Raw genomic sequence first — 26,710 nt, 5'->3', positions numbered from 1 at the left:
TTGGTATTTCCATTTTTTCTTGTATACGGAAATTCTATTTAAACAATGTAAAACACAGCAGAATTATTTCAATATATCAACACACCTGTAATATGCTTCACCAGCATTGAATTCTCACAGAGACCAAACATCAGATTCTCAGACATCGTATTCTCAGGGAGACAGTCTTAATTTATCCACAGGATGAACACCCTATTTGTGGGGTTTATTACCTCTAGATAATGGAACACCATGTTTCTGCAGTTAGATAAATATTGGGTGTTATGTTTCTGTAATTTATGTAAATTATAGTTACAGATACTAATTTACCTGTTTAGACTTGCTGGGTCCCCAAACACTTCTAAGAACTACTAATAATTATTAGCTTATCTTCTTTTAATACCCTGGAGGCTACCAGGCCATTTGTGAACAGATAGGTTATTTATATTTTCTGATTTACAGCTGAACTAAAAAGAGATTAATAAAATAAACGGGCCAGATTAAAATGCCTGTTCTTTGCACATCTTGCAAGCATGAAAACTTCCTATTTTTAAGGTCAGTGGCTGCTTTCAAGGTGACATATGTATGGCTACACTTCTGAGGATTGAAGGTAATTGGTGTAAGTAGCTAAGGAATCTGTTCAACAACTACAGCGCTTGTATACTTTTAACGAAGAAAACAAATGATGGGCTTTTAATGTTTTGCTAGTTACTTATAAAACTAAAATCCTGTATTTGCATTTTGTAGTCACTGCAAGAATGGCTATTTTCAGCAGGCACTGTTCACCTCCGTGCATTCCCGGGAGCTGCCGAAGATAGCTCTTTGCTTTGGCTTTCACATTTTCGCATCCTTCTTGCACCAAAAATTGTGAGCCTTACAGGGACACTAAGTGTTCATTTTCTGGCCTCCAATATAGGTTATTCACTATGCAACTATGAAAGAATCCTGCTGAAGTAAATGAAGATTTTTTTTTCTTTTGCCTTTCATTCATAACCAAAATATGTATTTTTATTCTTCAAACGTGAAATGTTGTAATTTTGTCCAATGCCTTGGAAAAAACCTTTGAATCTAAGAGTAAGAAGTACACGCTAGCACTCGATGCAGTGAACTTGTAGTTAAGAGTTGGGAGTTCGCAAAGAACGCTGTGCCAACCCTGGAGGCGGAGCGCTCCTGGACCCGAAATGCCCAAAGGGAGAGCCCGTTCCCGAGCGCCGTGCCCCGGCCGCAGGGCGGGAGCCTTGTGCCGTCTGCGGCCTTCCCGGGACAGCGGTGTCCCCTCAGGGCAGCGCTCCTGCCCCGCTCCCCCTCACCCGGCCTCGGAGGAGGTGCCGCCGCTTGGCGGGAGGGCGGCGGGTCCCGAGCGGTGCCCGGGGACGGGAGCAGCGAGTCCCGAGCGGTGCCCGGGGACGGGAGCAGCGGGTCCCGAGCGGTGCCCGGGGACGGGAGCAGCGGGTCCCGAGCGGTGCACGGGGGCGGGAGGGGCGGGTCCCGAACGGTTGCCGGATTGTGGGAGCGGTGCTGGTTGACGGGAGCGGCGGGTGGGGAGGGGTGCCGGTTTGTGGGAGCGGCGGGTCCCGAACGGTGCCGGTTTGTGGGAGCGGGGCCGGTTTGTGGGAGCGGCGGGTCCCGAACGGTGCCGGTTTGTGGGAGCGAGGCCCATTGACGGGAGCGACCCCATCCCGCCCTATCGCGTGGGCCCCGGCCGCGCCCTTATTTATAACGTGTGCTGTGAGCTGATTGACTGGGCCGGGCCAGCCGCAGCCCCGCCCCGCGCCGCCGCCATGTTGTGTGGTGGGGCGGGGGTGGCGCGGGGGCCGTCGTGAGGCGGGCGGAGGGGGAGTCGAGGCGGTGCGGGCGCTGCTGGCGCTAGGCAGGGGCGCTCTACTGGGGAGAAGAGAAGGCGCGAGCTGCCGGGCTCGCTTCTCCGGAGGGAATGGCGGATGCCGTGATCCGCAGTGGCGGCGAGATAGAGCCGGAGCAGCATCAGCGGACGGAGAAGACCAGCGCGGGCGTCCTCGGAGCTGAGAGTAACAGAGTAGGAGCCGCTGAGGACACCACACAAAATGGCGGACGCTCTGAGAGCGGTAGCGATGGGGAGGCGCTGCTTGGGGCTGCTGTTGCTGCAGAGGACAAGGTCCCCACAAACCTCCTCAGCATCAGTAGCAGTAGCCAGCGCAGGAGCAGCATCTCGACGGCAAATGAACAGCAGCAGCAGCCGCCCAGCGGTGTATTCGGGGGGCCGCCCCCTCTCCCTAAGCCCCCAGAAGACCAGCAGCCTTTTAGGAGGAATTTTCACATCCCCAGGAAGAGCAGAGAAAAGAAAGGTTGTTCCTTCCCTTCCCCTCCCTTTTCTACCTCGCTCCCTTATCCATCTGATTCATCAGGCAGCTCTCAGACACCTCACACGGCTGCATGCAAACCCTGCGGTGTGGAGGAGGCTCTGCTGGCTCTCACTTGCGAGGCTGATGGGGAGCCGATTTTAGTGTCAGGCTTTTACATTCTTTCCCTACCCCTTTTCTTTCCTTTCTCACTTTTATTTTCTCACGAGGATGAAACAAAACCAAAACAAAAACTCGGCTTGAATTTCAGACCTCTGCTTTAAAACGAGGAGAAGCTGGATGCAATCAGGGTGGGCTTGAGTTGATCTCAGCTCTGCTTCTGGAGGTGCATTCGCATGTGGAGAAGATGTTTCTTTGAGACACCGACATCAGCGAAGATGATTCGCTTTTCTCTTCCCCCTGACCTCCTCCGTGCAGGAGAGGGGCGTAATTCTGGTTAGGACAGACAAAGCAAACACAGCAGAGTTATCCTTCATTGATGATACCCAGAAGACTCCTTCTTATCTGGTGAAAGTTCTTTGCAGGGATGAAGGGAGCATCCCACGTTCTCGTGCCTCGCTTTGGAAGCGTTCTGCTTCCAAATATCCAGGGTTTTTTTTTAGTAACTCTTCCTTTAAAAGCCTGTGGTATTTCTTGCTTTTCACAAAACTCCACTGGTTTCTGCTTCACTTGGTTTTTGTTAAGTGGAGTTGAAGACATGTCTGATTTCCTCCCTGAAGTTTCTTAGTTCTTGGCCTTTTGCAATATGGAGTCAGTAACTTAGTCCATGTCACAGAAATACTTGTTTGAATAGGCTTGTTCTTCAGAGAAGAGAGTAACATCTTCTTGAAATGCTTTCTTCTGTAAGGAAGAGATGAAGGTAGGTTTATTTCATTATCCAGTCTTTTCTTTCCAGTAATAAAATAATTCCTTTTGGCAGTAATGACCCCTTTTTCTTCCTGGTCTTTGCTGTTACCACCCTGCTCTGGGGTGATACAAGTCTGGCAGAGATTCATTGTAAAAAGAACTGGGTTGATTTGGAGAAAAAATCTTTTATAATTCATCTGACAGAAAAATACCTGGTGCCTCATGAATAACTGAAGTGTCTTGTATGTCACACCCAAGTGTGGTTACATGTGAATACCTTTAAATGTATTTCAGAAATGTTTAGTACTTAATCAACGATATTAGAAGTTCTTCTTTAGCATTTAGTTCTAATGTGAATGAAAGCCTGCAAAATACCTTTTCAGGTCCTCTGATTCATCATTTGCCTATGCAGAACCATCTGCAATGTGCAAGAAGTTTTGGATTGTATAGTTCATACCTCAGGCTTCTGTGGCCTCTAAGGTAGAAGACGAAGCCATTCTTACCTTACTTCAAAAACTGACTTGCTAATGTCAAGGGCATTTGATCTGTTCTTAACCTTTTTTCCTTTCGGCCTGTAGGAAGGCTCTCGGGTATTTCGATCATTCTGATGACTTAGAGCTTCCAAAGCTCTCAAAGCAGACCCTGCTCCATTCAGCCCACGGTGCCTGTGGGATTACAGCTGCTGAGTGTTGTTCTCACAGCATGGACTGCCAAATGTGCAGTTTGAGGACAACCAAATTGATATTGGGGTTTGTATTGAAAAATGATGCAATTCAGTCAGTTCTGGAATTGAACTGGAAGATCAGCACTGTATGGATCATCTGATGATGAAGTGGCACGTGCTTGCAACATCTTTATTGCTAGTGCTTAAATACATCATGTTAAATTGCAGAATAATCTGAATGTCACCAGTCCCTCTGAAAAGAGCTCTCTTGGCTTGATTCTAAGGCCCAGCATGAAGCAATACACATGGAAGCTTTCACCATCATTCCTTGCCTTAGAGTTGTCCTTGTTTTGCTTTTTAAACCACCATTTCTTTCCTGGACATACCATCCTGAGAGAGAGCTGCTGCCTTGATTGTGAAGTCTTAGTTGCTATGTACAAAGTATGTACAGGATGACTTTGTCAGAGGTGTTCGAGTTTGTTCGGAGGTTGGTTGTTTAGGTGGATTTTTTAATTTTTTTACACCAAAATGTGTTTCAGGAACAATTTTTGGTAACTAAGCAATTAAAAATTGAATCTTAAAAGCACAAATGTAAGAGAAAATTTAAGCTTTAGCTTCCAAAATGTAAGAGAAATATCCTAGAAAATTTAGGCTTTGGTTGCTTGTTTATCTTACTCAGAATTTATGTCTCCTCTTGAATACTTAAAGTAGGGACAGAAGGTCAACAGAAATTCTTTGTAATCTGAAGAAATGTGTTTGGAGGAAGGATGCCTCTTAAAAACAACTGTGGTCAGTTGGCATAGAGAATACTTCTTCTGATTTCCTCATTCTTTTTCCTGGCATAGGAATTCAGGAAACAAACAAAAGGTTGGCTGCAGCATTATTTTTTTAAGGTGTGGCTGCATTTGTCTTCTGCCTTAGAAGTCTCTTGAAGGTTTGTTTTCTTGGTACATAGAGTTTAGCAATGGTGTTATGATGCTTTCTTGAGCAGCTTATCTACCATTGGTAGAGGTTGTCCTGGCCTCTTACTCAGTTGTCAGATCTTGAGAGGTTTCCAAGTTGGCTTGAAACTTGAGAGGTCCTTGATAGGATTAGGAAGGCAAATTTAAGGATAAAGCAGTGTAAGAACACTTCTAACTTGATGAACTGTGTGAGTGATCCCCTTACCAAAAGATAATTCCAGCAATGATGCTGACATTGCAGTCAGTGCCTTTAAGGGGTTGCTTGTTGATTAAAGCTGGATGTTTATTTCTGGAGTCTGTCTAAGTAGCAAATGACTGCTGTTTCTCAGGCTGAGTCAGGGAAAAAGGTCTTGCTTATACCTGTTAAACTCTCAGCAATACTTGCATGAAGGTCCAGGCTGGCCCTTTTCTACTTCATCATTTTGCCTTGTCTTTTGTCTCCTAACTTTCCTTTTCTTTGGTAGAGATGTGCATCTGCTATTTGCTACAGGGTATTTCTAGGTGGAGAACTTGCTCAGTTGCTGAACTTGGTAACTATTTAGGCCATTTGAGAGCACAAGACATTTTGGGCTGAAAAAGTCCTAAGGGTAAAAATGTCACAGTTCATGAAAATCACGGATTTTTTATCTTGCTCTTAAAAAATGAAGACTGAAAAAAATGAAGATTTTAAAGGGCGCTTCTCAATGAAGCTTTTGTAGCAGGAGCACTTGCGTGTGAAGAATGCTATCATTCTGCCAACTTAGCTGATAAGAAAATCAGTTATTTATTTATCTTCACTTTAAACTTTGTTCAGGATTGCTCAAGGAGGACGGCTCTGTCTTCATATTCTGACTTAAAGCAACCAAAGACAGTAACTCCAGTCTCAGTTTCCTGAAGTTGAAACATCAGACAGCTGTGAAAGAAAAAGTAGAGCCTCTCAGGCATGACATACATCCAAACATCCAGTCCAGTCCCTGTCCCTTGACTAGTACTTACTAGCTAAACTCAATTTCCACTTAAAAATAATTATATATGTTCCAGTGCCCTGGATAGAAGCTGAACAAACCCCATATTTATATACTTATTTTTATCTATGTAGAACAAGCCACAACAATAGATTTGTATTATAAGGATGCTGCAGGTTAGTCCTTACTTTAATTACTGTTTAATTAACACAGGACAGTAAAGGTTCAGCATAGCCCCATCAGCTTTGTACAGCAAGCCTGGAAGATCTGTACATGCACATGGCTGGTCTTTGAAGTGATGGAGGACTGCAGATGAGCTCAGTAATTTCATGGTTTGCCTGGGAGCACAGGCCTTGCTGACTGCTGTACAAGATCTAGTTTAGTACTTGGTTTTGTTTTAATTCTGTCATCTTACTGCACTCCTTCCTTGAAGTGAAGTACAGGCCCTGCTATGGTGACATTATTGTTTTAGACCATCACTGTCCTTGAACACCACAGCTCAAGTGACAAAGTGAAAAGTACTGCCTGTCTCCTCATCTCACTGGGGTAGTGTTTCATGTTTTAATTGAGAACATGAAGTCTGCAGTGCCTCGTGTTATGGAAGAAAAAAACTGCAACAATCTTAAAAAAAAATCTTATTTTCTATTTTCCATAATTTAATGATTAGGTAGGGCTTTTCCATAAATGTGTTGTTAACTAAGTGTATACTAGTTTGTGCAGGTTCTTCCTACCAGGAGAATAGGGGGACTTGCTGATTTAGGGCAAGTCTGTCTCAGCTTGCTCCCCAGAGCTTTCCACGGAGCAGAAGATGTTTAAACACAAATAGGAACGTGGTTGATAATATTTGCATGTATGGCAGGATCTTAATTCATGTAATACCGTACCTCTTCCTAGATTTGCATCTGGGAAAGTAGGTGAGACATTATGTATGGTTTGTGGTAGCTCTTTCTAGCTCAACCTGCAATGCTTTCCACTTGTTTGGAGATGGGAATAAGAGGCTGATTTTTACTGAGCTTGTGTCCTGGGAGAAGGAGGGAGAAGGGATAAGATACAGTAAACACTAAGAAAACAGGAAATTTGGTCAAGCAACTGGCACAGATAACCTTCTGCCTTAACTGGCCCTTTTTGAGACTCTGATAGTGTGTGAACCCCAGATCTTTCTGACAGGGAGTTAGTGTCGTAGTGTCCAAGGGATGTTTGGGGTGAAGCAGGGCATGTGTACCTGCAGCAGGCTTGTTTCCTATTCTATTAATAAGAATTTATCTCTTCAGTACAAGAGCGTTCAGTCCCAGTAATACTGAGAATTCTATTCACTCTCAATTCTGTCTCCTCATATACTGCTATCGGCTTTTCAGTATCATTACTAAAAAGGATTTTACATAAGTATGGTTTCTAAATGATTTTCGTAACTTCCACAGTTAAAAAATTGCTTTCTCATTGGTGGTGGTGTTGGAATCATTGTTTGAGTTCAGTTTGCAGATGTGGTATTGCTTTCAAAGGTGTGCAGCTTTTACTAGATAACAGAACAGTTCAGTATTCATTAGGAACATTTGTTTTATATTGAGGCTTATGCAGTAAATTTTTGCAAATGAGGGAAAGATTTCTGCCTAAATCTACTGCCATATTATTTAATGAAATTGGAGAATATACTCTTGATGTAATTACTCTAAGATGTAATTAAATTTAATTTGTTGTTAGACAAAACAGAGTATTTGAGTATTGGTAGATTTTTTTGGTGAGACTAGTACTGTTGTTGTTCTTCCTAGCTGTTTTAACTACAGTAAAAATCCTGCACTTTTGGTGTGCGTTTCGGAAGTTACTTGGAGAATAAAAACCACTTTTTGTATTGTAGTTCAGTTCTCCCAGAGATGTTATTTTCCTGGCCACTGCCCTCAAAACCTGTGGTGCCATCCTCTGCTGGCTCACTCTGAGGTTGCTCCCGTGATCAGTTTGTCGCCTTGGCACCCAAACACAGATAGGAAGCTCAGGGACATGACTGCTTCACTGTGGGAACTCGGGCAAAGGTTTGCCCAGGAGGGAATTGGTACAACAGCACATGAAGGGCTTTCCTTTTAAAGCAGGTATCGTAAGGGATGACATCATCAAGCATGAACACAGGCAGTGGGGCTTTTTAATAATAGGAGCTTATCTGTCTTTAAATAGGATTGGGTTTCTTCATATTCAGCTTAATTCCCATTAGCAAACAAACACAAAACCTCATAATAGTTCTGAAGCGAGGCCAAGCTATGAAACTCTTGTTGAGCTTTTTATTGGGACAATTTGTTCCTGCTTCTTAATTAAAAGAATTAATTAATAAATTACAGTTCTGAAAGTTTAATTATAGTGTTTTGCAGTACATATTAGATATTTTTCAAGAGGTAAATTCAGATTTGAGGTGCTTCCCTTACAAACTTCTGAGAACTAGTAGCTGTTCAAGAGTAATATTAAAACCATAAATGTGATTTTTTAAAAGATGCTATCATTCTAGGAATTTTTAAGGTAAACTTTCTAAAGTCCACATTTGCCAAGTATTGTAGGTGTTTTGTATTTGAAATTGAATCAAAAACCATTTATCTTCATGCACAAACTCTCAGTGAAGTGGAAAATTTTGGATGTCTTTACATTTGTATTGGTGCTAATTATTTCTTCTCTTTATAGCACTCTTTCAGCCAGTACTTCCAGGTTCTCGAGAATTTGAGGACATTTTGAAGATTCTGCATTCTTCCTACTTGGATCCAAATTCAGTGTCCAAGTTTAAATATGAGAGAGCCAGCTTAGTTCATAGTGAACTGTTGGAAAAGGAAGTGAGTATGTTTGTGTCTTCTGCTTCTCAATAAGGTACCAGTCAAATGACAGTGCTTCTTCTCCATCTAGAGGCAGAGAACTGGGCATTATTTTCAGTTACGTGGTTGTCTTTAATTGCAAACTCACATCCCCAGAAATGTAAGCAGCTGTTTTTCAGGCAAGTTTATTACTGCATAGTTTTAAACTCTTGCCTGCCAGATACTCCAAGAAGACTAAAAGAAAAATAGTATTTGGCACCCCTTAAATCTGTGTTTTTAGCTTTCAAAAGGCTTCTTAATTTTTATTAATGTATTTTAATAACCTGAAAAGATGTTGTAATGTCTTTACAAGGCTGATGTTTCCTGTGAAAATTAAGATTAAACTATGTGCCTGATATAAGTTTCCATAATCTCTGTAGTTTTATTGTTTTCCAAAGATGTACTTTAACTAAAGTTGATTACTGATCTAGTAAGTGGAGCACCTTGGTTGAAGCCCTTCTGTTGTGGCTTTTGTAGTGTCTCTTAAATCCAGCCTTGGCTTATTCTTATCACTCTCAAATGAAGTTTTCATTCCCAGTGCCAAAAAGCTTCACATATGAAGTAATTGAATATATAATTTGTTGTGTTTATCAGCTTGAAGTTATAAACTAAACTGAAGCATTTTCTGCCATCACATTAATTGTTCTTGGTTACAGCTGAGAAATATTGGTAAAAACCACCTCAGCAGCAGTGAGGTGCATCTGAAAAAATATCTGCACAGTGTACGAGATCTGTCTTCTAAAAAGAGAAAAAGTCTTATTTCAAAGAGTTTCAAAGACAATATGGGAGGCATTGGGCTGGGTGGTTCTAGCTGGTTCTGCTACAATGATCAAACTGAAGCATTACTGCACAGGTTTGTTTGAGGAGTGTCTCTTAAAAAAACCCAAATACTTGGGCAGATTAAGCTAATTAGATTTCCCACAAATATAATGTTTTTGAAATCTAATTATAGCATCCAGTGATTTAATTTGGGTTATCTTTTGATTATTTTTCTACACTTGGTTCTGCTAACATAGATGGGGCCTTAAAACATTGGCACTTGACTGTGGCAGCAGCAGTGTGTGTACCTGTGTTGAGAACTTTCTCTATGAACAGTTCACAGAAAAACGCAGAGAGCTGAGATACGATGGGCGCCTGGAGAAGGAGCTCTCGGAAAGTTACGCATTCCTCATGGTGGATCGGTGCCAGGTGAGGAATGAAACACTGCAGGGAAGATGCTTTCTTCAGCAATTAAGAGGCTTTGGGACTTTGGGTTTTTTTCAGAGTGTTTTTATTGACACAATCTTTAAGTTACTTTTACATAATTCAGCACTGGAAGGTGTAGAAGGATGGGAAAGAGATCTGATATATCACCGTTTAAATCCTCTATTCCCTGCTACTTAAGGTACTCCATTTACGTGTCTCTATATCTTCTCTGGTTTAGGCTCTGTTTTATAAATAAAATGATAGATTTTCTGGATGGCATGTAAGTTTTTATTTAGTTTGTGTTTGGTTTTTTTTAATTGAGGAGGATTTTTTTGTGTTTTTAATTGCATTTGGGTTTTGGTGGTTTTTTAGGTGTTTTGTGGTTTGGTTTTTTTTTTGCATCACCAAGATAACCTGTAATATTAGAAAGTGAACATTGTCTTCTCTGTGTCTTCTTTGATCACATACTTTTAATCAAAGTGATAGAAAGGTGATTTCTGTGCTTTTATCTGCTATTATAGACTCAAGATTGCTTAAGCATGTAATCATTTGACAGGTATACTTCTGTTTTAAATATTAGAATTTTCTGTATTAAGGGCAAGAAATGTTCATAAACAGTGTTTGAGGTATAGGGAGGCTGTGTTTTTTTAAGATACAGGTGAGTCTATGTAGTTATTCTATATCAGAGTTTGATTTGCACAGTTTAATAGTTTTATAGAGAATTCAGACTAGGCTTGCCTCTGTTTGTAAGGGTTGGGATTTTGTTTAAATCTCAATTTAAATTCTGTAATTGTAATTTCTCACTGTTTGTTCTGTTCATATCCTGGCTTTCCTAACAGACTTGCTTAAAAAACTGTCTTCTCTTTAGATCCAGAGCATATGTGAAAAGGGGCTGCAGGTTGGCCACTCCAGCATCACAGTTCTCGGCAAACCTTCCATGGGTAACTATCTTTTGATTATAAGGGCTGGTTATTCAGTAGCAGTTGGTAGACAATGTGTTGTAGTTGTGTGAACTTTCAGTCCTTTTTCTATCACTGACTGCAGCAATATCACAGCAAGATGTTTTAGCAAAGGAAATAGACGTCAGAACATTATTTCCTAGCTCTGTTTTTGAGTAGTTCAGCTTCCCAAAGGAAAGACCTAATTCTCGTTTTGGCTTTAAGTCAAACCCATATCCCATGTCTTTCCAGTAAACCTGGGGGGCCAAAGAGCTAATGCAGCATGTGGCTGGCTGCCTCTGTGTTTGTCTGTAGGTATGTCCATTCAGGGATACCTCATGGACACAGTAGCTCAGCTCAGTTTTGACGTAGATGGAACTAAAATTCTTGAAACCATGAATCCAAGAAGAGTGTAGATAAATTGGAGACTTAGAAGAGTCACAAGGTGTTAAAGAATTTTGAGACTGCAAGACAGTAAGTTCCTTTTGCAAAGCTTTTCAAATAGAAAGTGAGGAGCTGATTTTGTCATCCTGTGTAAGAGGAACATGGTACAGAGGTATCATGAATATTGGAAGCAGACAGTATGGATGTGAATGAATATCGACATGAATACTGAAAGCAGAAATACGTGTGTAGAAGAGCAAAGATTATGAGCATATGACTCTTTAGCTGGTAAAGAGTCTGGAGCAATTTGCTAAAGCAGTTAAATACAGACTTGGAATGAGAGGAACCTAAGCAAAATGTATGCTTTTCAGAGTATCCGAATTCAGTTACAGCTCTTTGATCTGAGGTAGTCAGCCAGACTGAAAAATGACAGTGTGTTTGCGGCCTTAAACTCTATTAAATAACTAAGTACAGAAAAGCACAAAGTTGTTTTACCTTTGCACTTGAGTGTCAGTTATATCTTTCTTCTTTTGTGTCCATTGAGCTTTAATCCCATGTAATGCTTTTTAAACCTGTAGTAATGTTTTATCATTCAGCATAATGCATTTTGGTTTATTTTTATTCTCTTCTCAGGTGTCTATATCTCCAAGTATGCTGATTTATTGCAGCGTAATCCTCTAGAATCTGGAGCACCTGGAGATGTGATTGTTTTTAAAATAATAAAGGTAATTTTATCTTGCTATTCTTGAAGGATTACATTACTTACTGATAACACACAGGTGGTTTTAACCTTACTTACTTTTAATTTGTGCAATTATATGCATATAGAGAAACTAGACCTCTACTAGATTTAAAATCCAGTGTTTATATTAAGCTTAAATAAAGCATAATAAATTGTTACAAAAGGCAAAAATCTGTTGTGTTTTTTTTTTTTTTTTAAAGTGTGAAAGTATTATACTTCTAGAAGTGGCTTTCTTAATGACCTATTTTATTTTCTCTGCTGTTATTTTCTTTGGTACTTGAAGCAATTCACCAGTTTCCAGGAAAAAGCTCATGCTGACAATTCTTCTGCTTTATTACAGGGAAAAATGAAAAGCATATATGACCACATTGGTATGAAAGCAATGGAATCAACTGTCAAGAGCGTGTTGGATCCCACCCCAAAGCACGAGTGTCATATTTCAAAGAATGCAAATAAAGTCACCTCCTTGTTGGCTTACCGAGCCTATGAACTTACTCAGGTAAAGCTGGGCCTGTGTTTCTTTCTGATATAAAACCTTCATAAACAGAACTTCTGAAGTGATGGAGAGAAAATCACTGAAGATGCAACAAACCCTGAGCTTCCCTGTGAAGCTGCAGCTGGGTGCAGTTCACAGATGCCTGCATTAGAAATCCCAGAACAGCATGGCAGCCTCTCCTGTTCATTCCCATTGTGTGATCCTAAACCTCAGGCGAAGATCTCCCTCAGACTAGGGTGGAGGTGGAATAGGAAATAACTGGGGAATGTACATGAGACTGGAATGGAGGCTGGAAGAGAGGACTTAATGTGGGGAGTTTGAAATGTAAAGGTACAACTGGTTTGTGGTCATTAAGTGAGACTCCTAAAAGAGAAAATATTGGCTGGGAAAGAATAGCATTTTTCTTTATTTTCCTTTCTTTTTTTTTTTTTTTTCCTTCTAATTCTCCTTTCCAGATTCTCATTTTTGGAGATGATGGAGGAAGACGGAATGAAGTAATTTCCAAGCATTTATGTTCCTCCAGGTGTTCTGTCTCCTACTGCAGTAATTTTTGTTGCAGTCAGTTTATTCCACGAGGTCTGCAGGTTTCAGGATCCTTACTTGAAAGCATTCTCTTCAGTATTAGCAACTTCTTTTGTCTTCTGTAAATCACTGGGCTGGATACTGATGGCTGAATCAGATGGCTAAAAAATGAATGTATTTTTTCATTTCTGATTACAAATTTGCCTAAATTAACATTTTATATTAGAATTTTGTGACTGAACTAAGGATAGACTCCAAAACTCATTGCAGTGCTTGCTTTCCTCTGAATTTTTTTTGTTTTTATTAATTATCCTTTCTCTTACCAGGAATACTTTCAAGCAAATGTTGCATTTCAGGAATGTTTCATTCTTGATTTGCTTCTGAAGTACTGTCCATATCTAAGTGGTTGACAGAGGAGGGGAGAAGTACCTTAACTGATTGTATTCTATAGTATATATGAGAGGAGCATTTAAAAACTTCTTAATTTTAAATACCAGCTTTTAAAGAAACTGCCTGTTGCTCCAGGCTTCTGTTTTGACACTGTCACTTCTTTTTCCCAGTACTACTTTTATGAATACGTCTTTGATGAGATCAGACAAAGACCAAGACATGTTTGTCCTTACGCTGTTGTTTCATTTACTTACAAGGATGATATGGTACAAGGACCAAAATTTGTGCCCCCATCAAGGTAAGCTAGGAAATGAGTTTTGGAAAATCTGCATGTAGCATGGAGAATTCATAGTTATTTGCAGTAGCTTTGAGTTTATTTAAATGAACAGTGCTGAAATGAATGGATGTGTCACAGGGACTTAGCATAATAAATACTTTTAATGCAGAGCAAGAGGTGGCAAAATTGGTTTTATGCAGCAGGGTGGCCCCTGTGGGAAGCAGTTCTGCTGCTCTTCCCACCTGCTTACCTTTTGACTGGGTGGAATCCACAAATAGTGGGGGTTTTACCTAACTGAGGGAATTTGTGGACATAAAAACATTCACAGCATTATCTTTCTTGGTACTCTAAAGTGATATCCTGTATATTTTCTCTCTGAGCCCTTCACTGGTGTCTTAACTGCTTGTGGAGACAATATGTAGATGGCCAATTGATCACAGATCCACTGTGATAGCTGTGCTAATAGGAAGATGTCCACGTGTGGGGACTGTACTATGAAATGCTAAAAGCAGTTATCCAGGTATCTAAAGTAGTACAGGATGCTGCAGCAGTGATAGATTGAGGTTAGAGAGGGAATTACCAGTCTTGCTATTTTGTTAGACTGATAAACTATCCTTAATGTAAAATTCAGTGGCCAGAATTCTGTGTTCCAGCCTAGTCATTCTGTCTATCTTCTTCTGTTTAGAGCAAACACCTCTCACACAGATTCAAGTACAGGTAAGTATGAATTCCATTTTTTGGTCTTATGATATAGACAGGGAAGGTTTTGATGTTTTCCCCCGTAGTTTTATGTTTGACCATTTTAGTTATGCTGAGTGTATACCTGAACTTTATCCTGAACCATGCTGGATGCTGATCCTGGATGATCAAATAGACACCTTAATGTGTATCTTCTTTTATCAGAATGAACCACAAGTGAACAAAATCAAGTCTTATGTCCCTCCTTTCCTATACAGAGTGTAGTGGCACTTCAATAATATGATTCTCTGTCATGCTTTGTTTTGAGCCTCATTCAAGCAAAATTAATATGTATGAAAGTGGTTAAGGTAAGGAAAAAGGATATAGTCCTCAGAAATTGGCATCAAGGGTGTGCTTGTACTGACAAGTGTGGGTAACAAACCAACCTCCTTTACTCTGCTCAGAGCAGGTCAAAACGTAACAGGGTTGATAACATTCTTTCTGTTACCTTTTAACATTATTGTCTGGTCTGGTATTAGTATGAAAATTTCCCTAAACTGGTTTTGGATATTCAGCAGCCTCTTCTTTCAGTCATAGCTGGCAAGTGGTTTCACTTAGTCTTCCTTTCTCCATGTTAATTTAGAGAAACCTAACATCACATTGTGGAGGGGACAGCTTTGGAATAAAGGCAAACTTGTGTGCCATGTTTCCCTAAAATCAGCAGCACAACTTTTCCTTCCATGCAAGCTGTGAGTATTGCCATTTAGACAGTAAGTTCAGAATACTGCTCAATTAAAACCCTTTTGAGTAGTGACTGGTGAATTTTGGATATATTCAGATGAAAATCTAAAATACTAAGTCTATAAATACATCAAACAAGACTTGAGTCATGTGTGTCCAGAACTTAATCTTGAGTTCAGGCACATAACTGTCAGCATCTCTTTGCTGTTCACTGTTCTGTTGTTTGAGGGCTTGTTGGGGTTTTTTTCCATTGAAGTGACACACACTCCTCTGCAGGAATAAACGCCCCTGGCTCATGAGATAGTCCAAAGAAATTGTTCTTAAGAGCATGTATGTATTAGTTATTATTTTATCACTGAGAGTAGGAATATAGAAGGTAAAAAAAGAGGTCTTTATATTTTTTATCTCCCCCACCCTTTTTCTCCAGTCCTGAGAAACTTGAGGTTGAAAAAGTTGTAAGCATTGATCAGTTGAAGAAAAAAATTTCACCAATGTTGTTCTTTAAAGAAACTTACCAAGGAGGACAAGAAGGTAAATCGTTCTCGCTTAATTTCTTTAAATTCGGAATTTTCAAGTTTTCTGAATTACAGTTTTGTTTCTTTTTTTCTTACCTTCTCTTTCTCCCCTTGTATCGTGTCAGTGTTGAAGAATGGCATGTACTGTAGCCTGTATGAAGTTGTGGAGAAGTCCCGTTCTGGGAGTCACTTAGAGGGTTTACTTCAAAAACTAGAGAAAGAGAAACTTGTGAGTGCAACAGATTTGACTATTCCTGTTTTTAAAAATAATTTTACTAGTTAGTAATTTGACGCATACTACAAGATTCACAATCTCACTGGAATTGCTTAGCTGGCATATGCTTAAGTATCAGGGCACTTCTCTGCCCAAGACAGACTTATCTTACAATCAGGAAGAGTGCTCATAGTGAACAGATGCCTTTGAAGCAGTTGGCTCTTTTTGCTTGAAAACAGGTCCTTGTGAAACCACTTGTGGACAGAGGATTTATTTTTCTTCTTTCTCCTTGGCAAATGATGTCCCCTTATGGTAAGCATACTCTGGGTTTGTGTTTGAGTTGGGTTTGTTTTGGGGTTTTTTTAGGGGTGTGGGTTTTTGTGTACTAGATTGTCTTTTGATGGTACTCTCCTTTTTAACTGTTTTTATTTTTTTGACAGACAGCCAGACTGGACGGTCTCGTGTACTTCATGCATTGTTTCTGTTTCCAGAGCAGAGATGTGTAATTAGCTCAGGTAGGTTTGTTCACTGTTGTGTACAGCTTTATTTAAACAGAGATGATATTCTGTTGAAGACTTTGTAGTATTCAGTCAACATGAACTGAAAGTAACAGTTTTCATTGATTGTGGTCATGATGTTGGTGTTTAGAAATATTTGTTTCTTCACAAAAGCAAATATCACACATTGTATGTTCATTTGTTCATATTTGAGAAAGTAAAACTTGTTGAAATTTCTTGATATGGCTTCCCTGGCTTCTGAATTACATTCCAAACTGTGTTTCACCTAGTGTGTATTAACACAGGGTATTGCTAACTAGTCATCATTTATTTATAGCTTCATGGTTTAATTGTGGATTCCCTTTTCTCCTATGGCAGCACAAAGAAGTGTTCTACATGGAACACAGAAAAATTCAGCTACCCTGGTTTTGCACGAAAAAAAGGAAATCATTCCAGAATTCATAAAGTTGATTCAGTCTCTGCATTTTGCTATAATCCAGTCCCGTAAAGACAACAGTGCAGATTTCAATGTTCTTGTGGAAAGTTACATGCATGAGTACTTTAAAAAACTCTACAGTAGTCCTGGAAGAGGTAGAGAATTTATATTATATGAGTATTCAACACGGCTGGATGACAAAACATTTCTGTTCTCTGCCCCAAGATACAAAGGTCATATTAACCCATGCATGCAGAACTATATTTTTGGTTGTGAGGCCTATCAGCTCCCCGTTTCCAGAGCTAAGGAACTGATGGATAGAAATCGGAAGCCTCAGCGCTTCAGTCCCATCTCAGGTTGTGAAGCTACAGAAGGCTACTCTGACTTTGCCAAGACAAAATGTGGGAAAGGAATCCATCCCAAATATCAAGCAACTGCTGCTAAACAAAAACTGCCTCCTTCTGGAGAATATGATACTGAAAGACTCAAAGAACTTATTAACTTGATCCAGTGTAGGAAGAAAAACGTAGGTGGAGATTCTGATTCTGAAGACCCCAGAATTAGAAGTGGTCTGAAAAGAAAGCTGGAAAAACAATCTGAAAATTTGCAGAAATACCTAAAACTGAGTGATTCTTCAGAGAATGTTTGTCAGTGCGAAGGTAAGAAAGTCTTTGTTTAGAGTTCTTCTTTAAACATTGTTCTTCAGAGCATATTTAACATTTAAACATAATAGATTGAGTATTTTTTTTCATGCTGTGGAAATTTAATGCTTGATGGTTCATTTAAACCTTGGCCTGAGATCTGTCAATGGAGATAAAGTTTGTTTTTTGTGGGTTTCCACTTTCTAGGAGAAAAGTTAAGGGGAATTTTCCTGGAAGTTGCTTTTGTTTTGCCTCTTTGGAAAGAAGGCAGACTTTCAAAGGGTTTACTTGCCTGTGGAGCTGTCCAAACACTTTCTAATACAGACCATTCAGCAGACTTCATATTGTTTTGTGTAGAGTTTGACTTCGCTGTAATTCTTTGTGTTTCCAATACCCTATGTCATACCTAAGAAGTTTAGATTGAAGGGAAAAAACATAGTTAAGTTTTGAAATAGCCAGTAATGTGTGTAGTGGGACAAAGGAAGCAACCTAATAAGATTAAATTATTCTATACATGAAATTATCTACAGCCAAACCTCAGAGAAGCCACATCACAGATACCTTCTGACTTAAGACCTGCCAGAAAAAACCCTTTGATTTCTGTTTCCCTGACCCTTTTCACAAGGCAATACAGAGATCTCCTGCAGAAGGGGGAAACGGGAACAGGGTGACACAAAGAAGAGGGGATTTCCATCAAGCACCAGTCACTCTCGTGTATGTGAATCACTGGAAGATGAAGTGACTGATCTTAGGTATCCTTAGATGTCCTCTTGAGGGGGACAAAAGATACTGACTGGAACGTGGGGATGGAGGCGGCAAAGGGTTCATGGTTGGGATTCCTGCTTGGAATTCTCTGAACCTTCCAAGGTCTTTTTACATTGATTATTAATGTAGAATACGTGATGAATGCATGTCTACATTTTTGTTAAAGTAAGTGTGATGCTGAACTAAAGTAACTGATGCTAAAGAGTGAGACTGTGGGTATGTGGCAGATGTTTGAGGGGAGATCTGCTTTTGTTTTTAAGACTGAGTAATGGATTTCTTTTCTCCTCCTCACCATGTTTTAAGGGGGCAGAATGCTGGATTCACCACACTCTGTGTTCTCAGTGAATTCTGACCATGTTGGTCACGAGAGTGACTTCAGGCAGGCAGATGTGTCCGACTCTGCTGCCGACAGGCAGGGGCTCATCAAAGTGCTTCTGGAGATGCTGACCACTGCAGGCCGCTGGGACCCAGAGCTGGAACATTCTGTCAGCCAAGCCTTAGCACTAGGCACTGATGATGTTGAAGAAGGTATGAGACAAAAATATGAATATGAATCCATTCCAGCTCAGGACAGAGATGATCAGGAGCTTCCTAACACTGCTCAGGCTGACAGTGTTACCTTCAAGGACCCGGAGAGCCCGGCCATGCTGGAAACTGACATGCCGTGCTTGCCCTACCCCATCGATGTCGGTCTGCAGCTCCCACCCAACGAAGCAGCCCTTGAGCACACATTACATTTACAAGTAAGTGAAGCTGCCAAGATGCTGACACTGAAAGTACTATTTTCATAAATATTATGAGGCTACATGAAAAAAGCATTCTATTATTTCTACAGAGGCAAACACAGATAACTTTTCTGTGAAGCTTTTCTGTTTGGTAGGAATATAGATGGAAATTTTCTCCACTCTTAAGCATGTGTTCCTGGTTCTTTATATCTATTCTTTCTGTAATAAAAAAGGAGCAGAGTTGAAGCATTTCACTGCATGCTCAGCTCTCTTTGTGTGCTTCCTTGGTGCAGTGCTGTATATGAGTTCCCATGTGATTGTTCCATGATCTCTGATACTGGTACTTACACACAAAGCCCGGTTTCTAAGTCACGGGGCAGGAATGAATGTATCCTGCCTGTAATCTCCGTGCTGTTTTGTTTCTACCCATCTGGAATCTGAGATGAAATTGGCTTGTTTAAGGGCCCCATACTAGTTGTAGGCAGTGCCTCAGCAATGCCAGCATCTCATGGTACTCATGGTACATTTACTCAAGTATCAAAACAACAGCCTGGAAAGAGTGAGGGTGCAGCCAGTTCTCCCCTCCCTTCCTCTTTGCCACCCCAGCTTCCATACTGTAAGGCCAGTGCTCAGGACTGCCTTAATATTTTCATGATAGACCAGGGAAGTACCTCATGGAAAGGTTAACTGGACTAGACTGGAGTAGATTGATGGCAGAATTGCCAGTGTGCTGTTGGGTTCAGGTGTATTCTTTCTGTCAACTGCTCAGAATGTAGAAACTTAATAGTGAGCAAAACCAGAAGAAGTTGTTTTGAGATGGGCGTTTTGTTTGTTTTTTAGGAAGCAGGCTCTGAGAATGCCTTTGAAGACTACAGTGCCTGTCCTAGTGCGCCTGTAGAACATGGCTATCACAGGCAACATCCCAACTCAAATAATGTAGGGGAAGTTGGAATGCACTGGAAACTTATCCCAATTACAGGTAAGATGTGTTTTAACTCCTCTACTCCTACGAATAGTGAATAAAAGCATATTTTAAATGGTTGTATCTGGATTCATAGATCCGTTCTTGGATCATGTGTTGGTACACAAGCACATCTGTAGCCTGTGCAGTTGTTTCTTGTATTTGATTAATACAGAAATCTGCTGGATGAAAACAGATACTGGTGGAGAATATATGTTTGGCTTCACATTGAAACAAATTAGAAATGTGAATGTTTTAAAAATAAACCAAACTATAGTTTTGAATAGATGGTGAAGAAACTGAGCTGGGGTTATGAGGGGCTTTCAGCACTCCTTGCAGCACCACTGAAGCTTTGTCAGTAATCAGTCAGACTGAGATCCTTCTCTTTCAAGAAAAAAACTTGTGCTCACAATTGCAAGATCAGGTGCAGCTTGCAGTCCAACTCCACAAGGTCATTTGTGTCTAAACTTTTTAAAAGTGAGGATTTTAACCTAATAGTAAGTGAAAATACTTGAATAATATGTTGCCCTGTTTGATTTCTAATTTAATTTTTAATTTTTAATGGAGTTTGTGCTTACTCTGCCTTATCTCTGGGAAAGCAACTTGTATCCTGCTATTTCAGCAAACTTGGTCTATGTTTTACTGTCTTAGGAGCTGTGAAGTGTACTGTGCTTCTGTACCTCAGCAGACTGTAGCACTTGAGTATTGGGATTTAAGTTGGTTGGTGAGGAAGGCATAAAAGTAATGCTGTTTCCAGGCTGTGATTTGGAGGTTTTGGTGTATCAGCTGTGTGTCACTTTCAAACATGAGGTGATGATGGATGTTGAACTTTTCCTCTGTAGGTCTGAAATCACCAGAAGAGCCACTGGAGTACTTACCACCAATGGATGCTCTTCCTAATGACCCCCGGCTAGTAAATCGACAGAGAAATTCTGATTATCAGTTGCCATGCTCTCCATTTTCAGACACACAGAAGGGGACAGCAGAAGATGGACATTACGCAGGACAAGTGGAGAAACATGAAGATCAGTATGAGCTAACAGATCAGCCTTTTACAACTAAGGATTCCATTAGAGCAGTAATAGAGACAACACTGTTAGAAGAATACAAGCTCTTTGCAAGAAAGATCCAAGAAATTTTGCAGCAGAAGAACATTGCTTATGTCAGCAGCATGTCCACACGAGTCCTTTCTGCCCGGGAAAGGATAATGAGACTTTCTCAACACATCTGTTTGCAGGCATCAGAGATTTCTGTCCAAGAATATATAGAGAGCCTGAGTGAGAAGCTGAATAGTGTCATTTTGGCTTCTTCATGCATGAAGCAGACTCCCCCAGTTTATTCTAGTCCTGAAGCACTGGAGGTGGCGAGTAGCACTGTCCCCCGGCCTGTGCCCGACACGCTGGCCGTGTGCGGGGACAGCGACACAGCGCCGTTCCCAGAGCCGCTGTGCAATAACCTGGGGGGAGAGCTGCGTTCTCATGAGCAGCCTTCAGCAAGCCTGCCCCCAGGGAAGGAGAAAATGGGTCATGGGAATGCTAAACCGGAGGATCAGACTTCTGGTGGTGATTTCATGGAACCACTAGAAAAGACTCAGAAATCCCCTGAGAACTTAAACATTTCAACTCAATCAGCTTTTACTAATTTTATAAGCCAGTTAAATCCTGAAGTAGTTAACAGTTTGGTTGAAATAATGAAAGATGTACAGAAAAACACTGTCAAATTTTATATTCATGAAAAGGAAGAAAGTGTTCTCTGCAGAGAAATCAAGGTAAAGCTGTTTGTGTTCAACCTCTCTCTAGTGTCAGAACAGGGTGTCTTTCAAATCCACTTGTATGAAACTGGACTCACTTTCACTGTGAAAGTGAATTGTGTAAGTAGGTTGTCCTGTCCCATTTCTTCCTTGAGCTTTTGAGGTAGTCTTGATTATATTTAGCTTTTACGTAAGTCTTTTTCTTGGAGCTGGAAGACAGAACAGGCTGTAGGTTGGTCCTTTCTGAAGATCCTGCCAGGGGGTGGCCTTACAGAAAAAAGGTAGTAAGGGAAGAAATGTGATAGCTACCATTTTAGAAAGAATGCACGAAAAATCATTCTGTGTGCCTTTGGGGTTTTTTCTCTTCCCCTCTAATTAATAGTAGAGAGAACTTTGAGAAATCACTGTGCTTCTGTACTTTAAATGTGTAAGATGAAAGTTGTAAACTTCTGGCTTTCCTTAAAAACTCAGGCACTTTGATAGTGTCAGTTGGCTGTGTGTGTGTGAGATTTGATAGTAATAACTGACTTGCTGAAACAGCTGCTTTGTGTTGCTTCTCATTAATGTATGGGAAAGACAAAGAAGCCAGTCCCTCTGGGATTCACTGAAAGGAAAACCTTCTTGCCATGGGTGTGATCTGGGCATTCTTTTTACCAAACTACCTACTGATTTTTTCTTTGTCTCTTTCTGTGGTGGCAGGAATATCTTAGAAGGTTAGGGAATACAGAGTGCCATCCAGAGCAGTTCCTTAAAAGAAGAGCTAAATTAGATAAACTGATGATCATTATCCAGAATGAAGACATTGCCAACCTCATCCATAAGGTATGTCCCGCATAAGTAACAGTGTGCTACAGAAAGCTGTTGGCCATAGTGAGAGCTCATTTGGAGCAAGGCCGATTCCTTTTAACAGTACAGCATTCAACAGCATCCTATGTTTAGTTGCTGTTTGAAGAGACAAAATGGTTGTAGTAAAAGTGGTCTTGTCCCAGCATTTACCCAAAACTTCTTCCACCACCATGCATTTGCTAATGCATATTTATTGTTAGTACCTGTAAAGCTGTACAGAGGCCTGAGTAGTTCTGCTTCTGGTTCTGTGATGCTCTAACAGGAGGTGAAGGCAGGTCTCAGATGACCTGAGCTATTTCTGACAGCTTAAGACCCTGTGCTGGATAGAAAGTAAAATTACTCCAAGTGCTCAATGTCCATTTACCTTATTCCTGTAATGCTCCTGAGAGACCACCTCCCCAGGCAAGAAAAAAACCCAGTAATTTTGTGAAAATGTGTTTTGGTGCCTGGCATTAGTAGGTAGGAGAGTTGCGTAGTTCCTTTTTCTGTGTGATCTGTGATTACACTTCTGATTTCAAATGTTTTCAAACAGGTCCCTGGCCTGGTGACTCTGAAGAAGCTCTCCTGTGTCAACTTTGCAGGGGTCGATAGTTTGGATGATGTGAAAAATCACACTTACAATGACCTGTTTGTGTCTGGGGGTTTTGTTGTGTCAGATGAATCTGTCCTTAACCCAGAGACCATCACTACAGGTAGGTGTGATCCTTCTGGGAGCTTTAGAACCATAATCCTGACAGTTCAGTACCTGAGAGCTCCTGTACTCACCATAGTGAAGGATCAGGTCTTCCAATTTTGTGATGTATTTTGAGAAGAATTTCAGCTAATTCTGTCTCTTTCTTAGCCCAGTGGCCTTCTTGAAGAATACATGAACAGGGAGATTTTTTCTTCAGTTTGTATTACATTGTGTAGTTATGTCTGTGGAGCATTTTATTCCTCCTTCCATCCACAAATATGCTATATATATTTTTTCTTTATTTGAAACTGAATAGTTAATGAAGTTAAAATTTTTTAGCAAGGCAGAGCGTATATGCTGAGGTCAGCCTTTAAATACCACTGCTGGGCACCTGAGGTACAGAAAAGCAGCTCAGTTTTATGATACTGTTGTTGGCCAGCCTGGAAGAAAACTTGAAATAAGTGGCTGCTGTTTGTAATTGTGTGACTGTACTGTGATGAAAGCAGAAAATAGGTTTCTGTATACACTAAAGCAGTATTTTCAGTCTACATACCACAAAATTTAACTTTTATTCAATATCTCTGTAACAGAAAAACTAAAACAGTTCCTAACATTTCTGGAGGATCTCAGTACCCCAGATGGAAAATGGCAGTGGAAAGTCCACTGCAAAATACAAAAAAAACTGAAAGAGCTGGGGAGGTAAGTAAGATGCTATAATACCAGCTGTTAAAATGCTTCTGCTTTCATTATGTCCTCCAAAACACACTTAAATAGAACTTACTCTTATGTTTGTCTTTTTATGTTTAGACTGACCTTAAATTGTTTCTAATAGTGAGCTTTTCCTCCACTGCAGGATGAATGCCAATGCCCTGAACCTGCTCACTCTTCTGAACACCTATCAAAAGAAGCATTTGGTTGAGATTCTGTCTTACCATAACTGTGATTCTCAAACTCGAAATGCTCCAGAACTTGACTGTCTGATCAGGCTTCAGGCTCAAAACATACAACAGAGACATGTTGTCTTCCTAACAGGTAACCCCACATTTGTGAATACCTCTCCCCCTTTTTTGATAATAGGTGCTAAATAGTAATACAAACCCTTTCTTTATGTATTTAGAAAAGAATCTCAAAACGCTCTCGAGTTATGTTGATAATGGCATAGTGGTCGCTGCTGTTGATGACTTTATGCGTAACTTCAAAAGTCTTGTTGGCTATCACAACTCTGTTACTGAGCAGAACCACCTTTCTCCCTGCAGTGCTGGCCAAGGACAATCAGGTAATGTCAAACACTCTTAAACTTTCCTTTCCAAACTGCATATGTGGGGTAGAGGTTGTGGGACAGTGTGCCTTGACTCTGGTCAATGGCCACTGCAGCTGGCAAGGAAAACCAACTCTCCAGCTACTCTTTTTCTGTTTGAAATGATGGGAGAAAAGCAGTGGGGATGGAGCACCAGAGACCTTATGTGCAGAAGTACAGGCTAAAATGGTATTGGAGGCACTAGACAGGGCATCTGTTTTCAGGAGAAGTATAGATTTGTGTCTACCTGCTTTATCTACTTAGAGTAGATAAACTGTACTGAGATGTCAGTAATTGTACTCCTTTAATTGTCTGATCAAATACTCACCTGCTGTGTAACTTTAGATGCTGTTTTGACATTGTCCCCTTTGGAGCTGGGAGTTGAGATTTCCCAGCACTAAAAGTGAGCACGGTGTGCAGAAGCTTTTAGCACCGAGTAACTGGACACTCCCACAGAGGGTTAAGTGTGTGTGTTGAGTAAGTGAACACGAGTGGCAGAAGACCAAGACTTAAAGTGCTGTTGGACTGGCTGAAGTGTAACACTGTGAGTAGTGTATGGCCTTTTTAACCAAAGTTTGTATTTCAATAGAATAGGACTTTCTCTCTCTTTTAATGTAGTTCTTGTAGAAAAGGATGAAAAGGATGAGGAGGACATGTCTCTGGATTCAGGGGATGAACTGTCAGAAATAGAAATCTGCAGTGATGCCTCTAAGTGTGATACTCATGTGGAAGCTTTGCAGACAAAGGCCAAGGGCCCACATGGAGTAGATGCTAAGGAAAGCTGCTTATCAGTTACAGAGTTATCTCCTGAAGCACAAACTGGCCTTGTGGAAAAGACTTACAAAACTGACTTGGAGGAGAAACAGCCAATTACTCCAGTTTCTACAACATGTTCTGCTGAAGGAGAAAAACACAATGCAGTTGAACAAACTCCTTTCAGCAGCTTCCAGGTTTATAGCAGACCGTTAAACATGTCCCATCAATTCAGCCACTTTAATGTACTCACTCATCAGACTTTTCTGGGAACAACATACCCAATTTCTCCTGCAAATCAAAACCAAGACGAGAGCAATTATTTTCTATCTGCCTACAGTCAGAGCATGGATACAGAAAAGTCATCATCACTTGGTGGCTGGAATAGCTGCTGTGATTCTTCCAGGCCATATTCAGAACAGAAATGAACTCTTTAAGTCTCTTTTTCTAAGTTGCTGTGGACTTCTCTGTTTCTAAAATGTTGGATTAACGATTTCTATTTTATTCTGGAACAAAATGTTTCTTGTTCTTGTTATCTCAGATGTTTTCATGTTCTATTTAAATTCCTGATGGCCTGTCCCTGTTGGAACCATCTGAAAATTTAAATAAATGCATATATTTTTTAACGTCTACTGTACTTGAATTATCTTGTTTGTTGGCACTTTTAAGTTTCTACATTTGTATTTGACCTGTTACCTAGGCTTCAGTTTGAGGTCTGTTAAATGTAAAGCTGAATGTTTGCCTAATATGTGAAAGAGCGAGTTGTTCTCTTTTTTTAACTGCGAGAGTATCCAAGTCATGTTTCTTTACATAAATATTAAAATTAACGTATTTATTTGACATCGATACAAATTTTGTACAATGTTTTTACATAGCTCTAAGGCAGTGTACTTATTTTCATGATGACATACTGGATTTTGGCTAAATACCTCAATTAGAGTAAACAATGGTGCAGTTCCATTACAAAAACGAAATAAACTCTCAATGCACAAGGGACTTGCTAACACATTGCTTTGTCTGTGGTTTTTCCATTGTTTGCAAAGTGCCTGAGGAACACCCAAGCTTGGTTTCATGCACAGCAATTATCTGTGGGTCTCATTTGCTCTGTGCCACTGCAGCACCATCTGTGTCCTCCCAGCTTTTATCTGGCCACTGTGATTACTGTAATGAGAGAAGGACAAACCTGGGTTTAATGATTGGGGGAGTTCAGTTTGGGTCAGAAAAACCTCGGTCCTCTCTCACTTCAGCTTAATGATGCCTGGGGCTTTCGGGCTTTTTTTTGTCTGGTTTTGTTTGTTTTGTGAACTAGCACTGGGGTAAGTATGGTTTTATCTGTTTCTTAATCATGCCTTTTAAATTTCACATCTGCTGAGTTCCCAACCTCTTCCCCCTCAGCGATTCTCTCCTTTTGTTCATCGTGCTCTGCCTCAGGCTTCTGGAAAGCAGCAGCCCTGGTGAGCAGCTCTGGAGTCTCCTGACACCCCTTGATGCTGCACTGCTGGCTTTGCTGAGCCTCTGACTTCCACTGCTCATCCTCAGCTTGTCCAAAGCCCTGGGTCTGGGGGGATTTGTAATTTGATTTCAGTGTTTTTCTATGGGATGTGCTGTTTGGTATCAGCTGAGTGTCTGAAACTACATAACTCTTAAATTCACAAAATCAGTTGGGGCAAAGTTACTGGTTAAAAAGGGCAGTTTTTAACAAAAAACTTGTAGACTTTTGCCTAAAGT

General features: G+C 40.5%; 1 protein-coding gene across 4 annotated transcripts; it reads left to right on the top strand.

The window, feature by feature from the left end:
• The first annotated feature begins 1,826 nt into the window (after window positions 1-1,826).
• On the top strand, window positions 1,827-25,988 carry TASOR (transcription activation suppressor). Of its 4 annotated transcripts, XR_001331417.2 has the most exons (24): window positions 1,827-2,303; window positions 8,393-8,538; window positions 9,652-9,744; window positions 10,610-10,682; window positions 11,697-11,788; window positions 12,146-12,304; window positions 13,384-13,511; window positions 14,176-14,207; window positions 14,812-14,917; window positions 15,337-15,440; window positions 15,550-15,653; window positions 15,878-15,950; window positions 16,079-16,153; window positions 16,514-17,230; window positions 18,281-18,720; window positions 19,543-19,681; window positions 20,506-21,431; window positions 22,113-22,235; window positions 22,792-22,951; window positions 23,523-23,631; window positions 23,786-23,964; window positions 24,050-24,208; window positions 24,575-24,773; window positions 25,022-25,053. XR_001331417.2 is itself a non-coding variant. In XM_014251669.2 (23 exons), exons 1-23 carry the CDS (start codon window positions 1,913-1,915, stop codon window positions 25,408-25,410), a joined length of 4,917 nt encoding a protein of 1,638 aa, XP_014107144.2. In that variant the 5' UTR covers window positions 1,827-1,912; the 3' UTR covers window positions 25,411-25,988. The 4 variants fall into 4 exon arrangements, 3 of the variants coding, with proteins under 3 accessions (XP_014107144.2, XP_014107143.2, XP_014107145.2); XM_014251669.2 differs by lacking the exon at window positions 24,575-24,773 and having other exon boundaries at window positions 25,022-25,988; XM_014251668.2 differs by lacking the exon at window positions 24,575-24,773 and having other exon boundaries at window positions 24,848-25,988.
• The last annotated feature ends 722 nt before the right edge of the window (window positions 25,989-26,710 follow it).

This window comes from Pseudopodoces humilis, chromosome 13 (genome assembly GCF_049639895.1).
Source record: "Pseudopodoces humilis isolate 2021_Gansu_Grassland_sample_001 chromosome 13, ASM4963989v1, whole genome shotgun sequence".
Taxonomy (NCBI): Eukaryota; Metazoa; Chordata; class Aves; order Passeriformes; family Paridae; genus Pseudopodoces; species Pseudopodoces humilis.
Note: the sequence above shows the minus strand (reverse complement) of the source record. Positions and strands in the feature narration are given on the sequence as shown.

Excerpts from the sequence above, each read along its gene's own strand:
- TASOR (XM_014251668.2), top strand. The coding sequence starts at position 1,913 with ATGGCGGATGCCGTGATCCGCAGTGGCGGCGAGATAGAGCCGGAGCAG. Across the intron at positions 14,208-14,811 it reads TCACACAGATTCAAGTACAG|AGAAACCTAACATCACATTG; the intron begins GTAAGTATGAAT and ends ATGTTAATTTAG. Across the intron at positions 14,918-15,336 it reads CTTTTCCTTCCATGCAAGCT|TCCTGAGAAACTTGAGGTTG; the intron begins GTGAGTATTGCC and ends CTTTTTCTCCAG.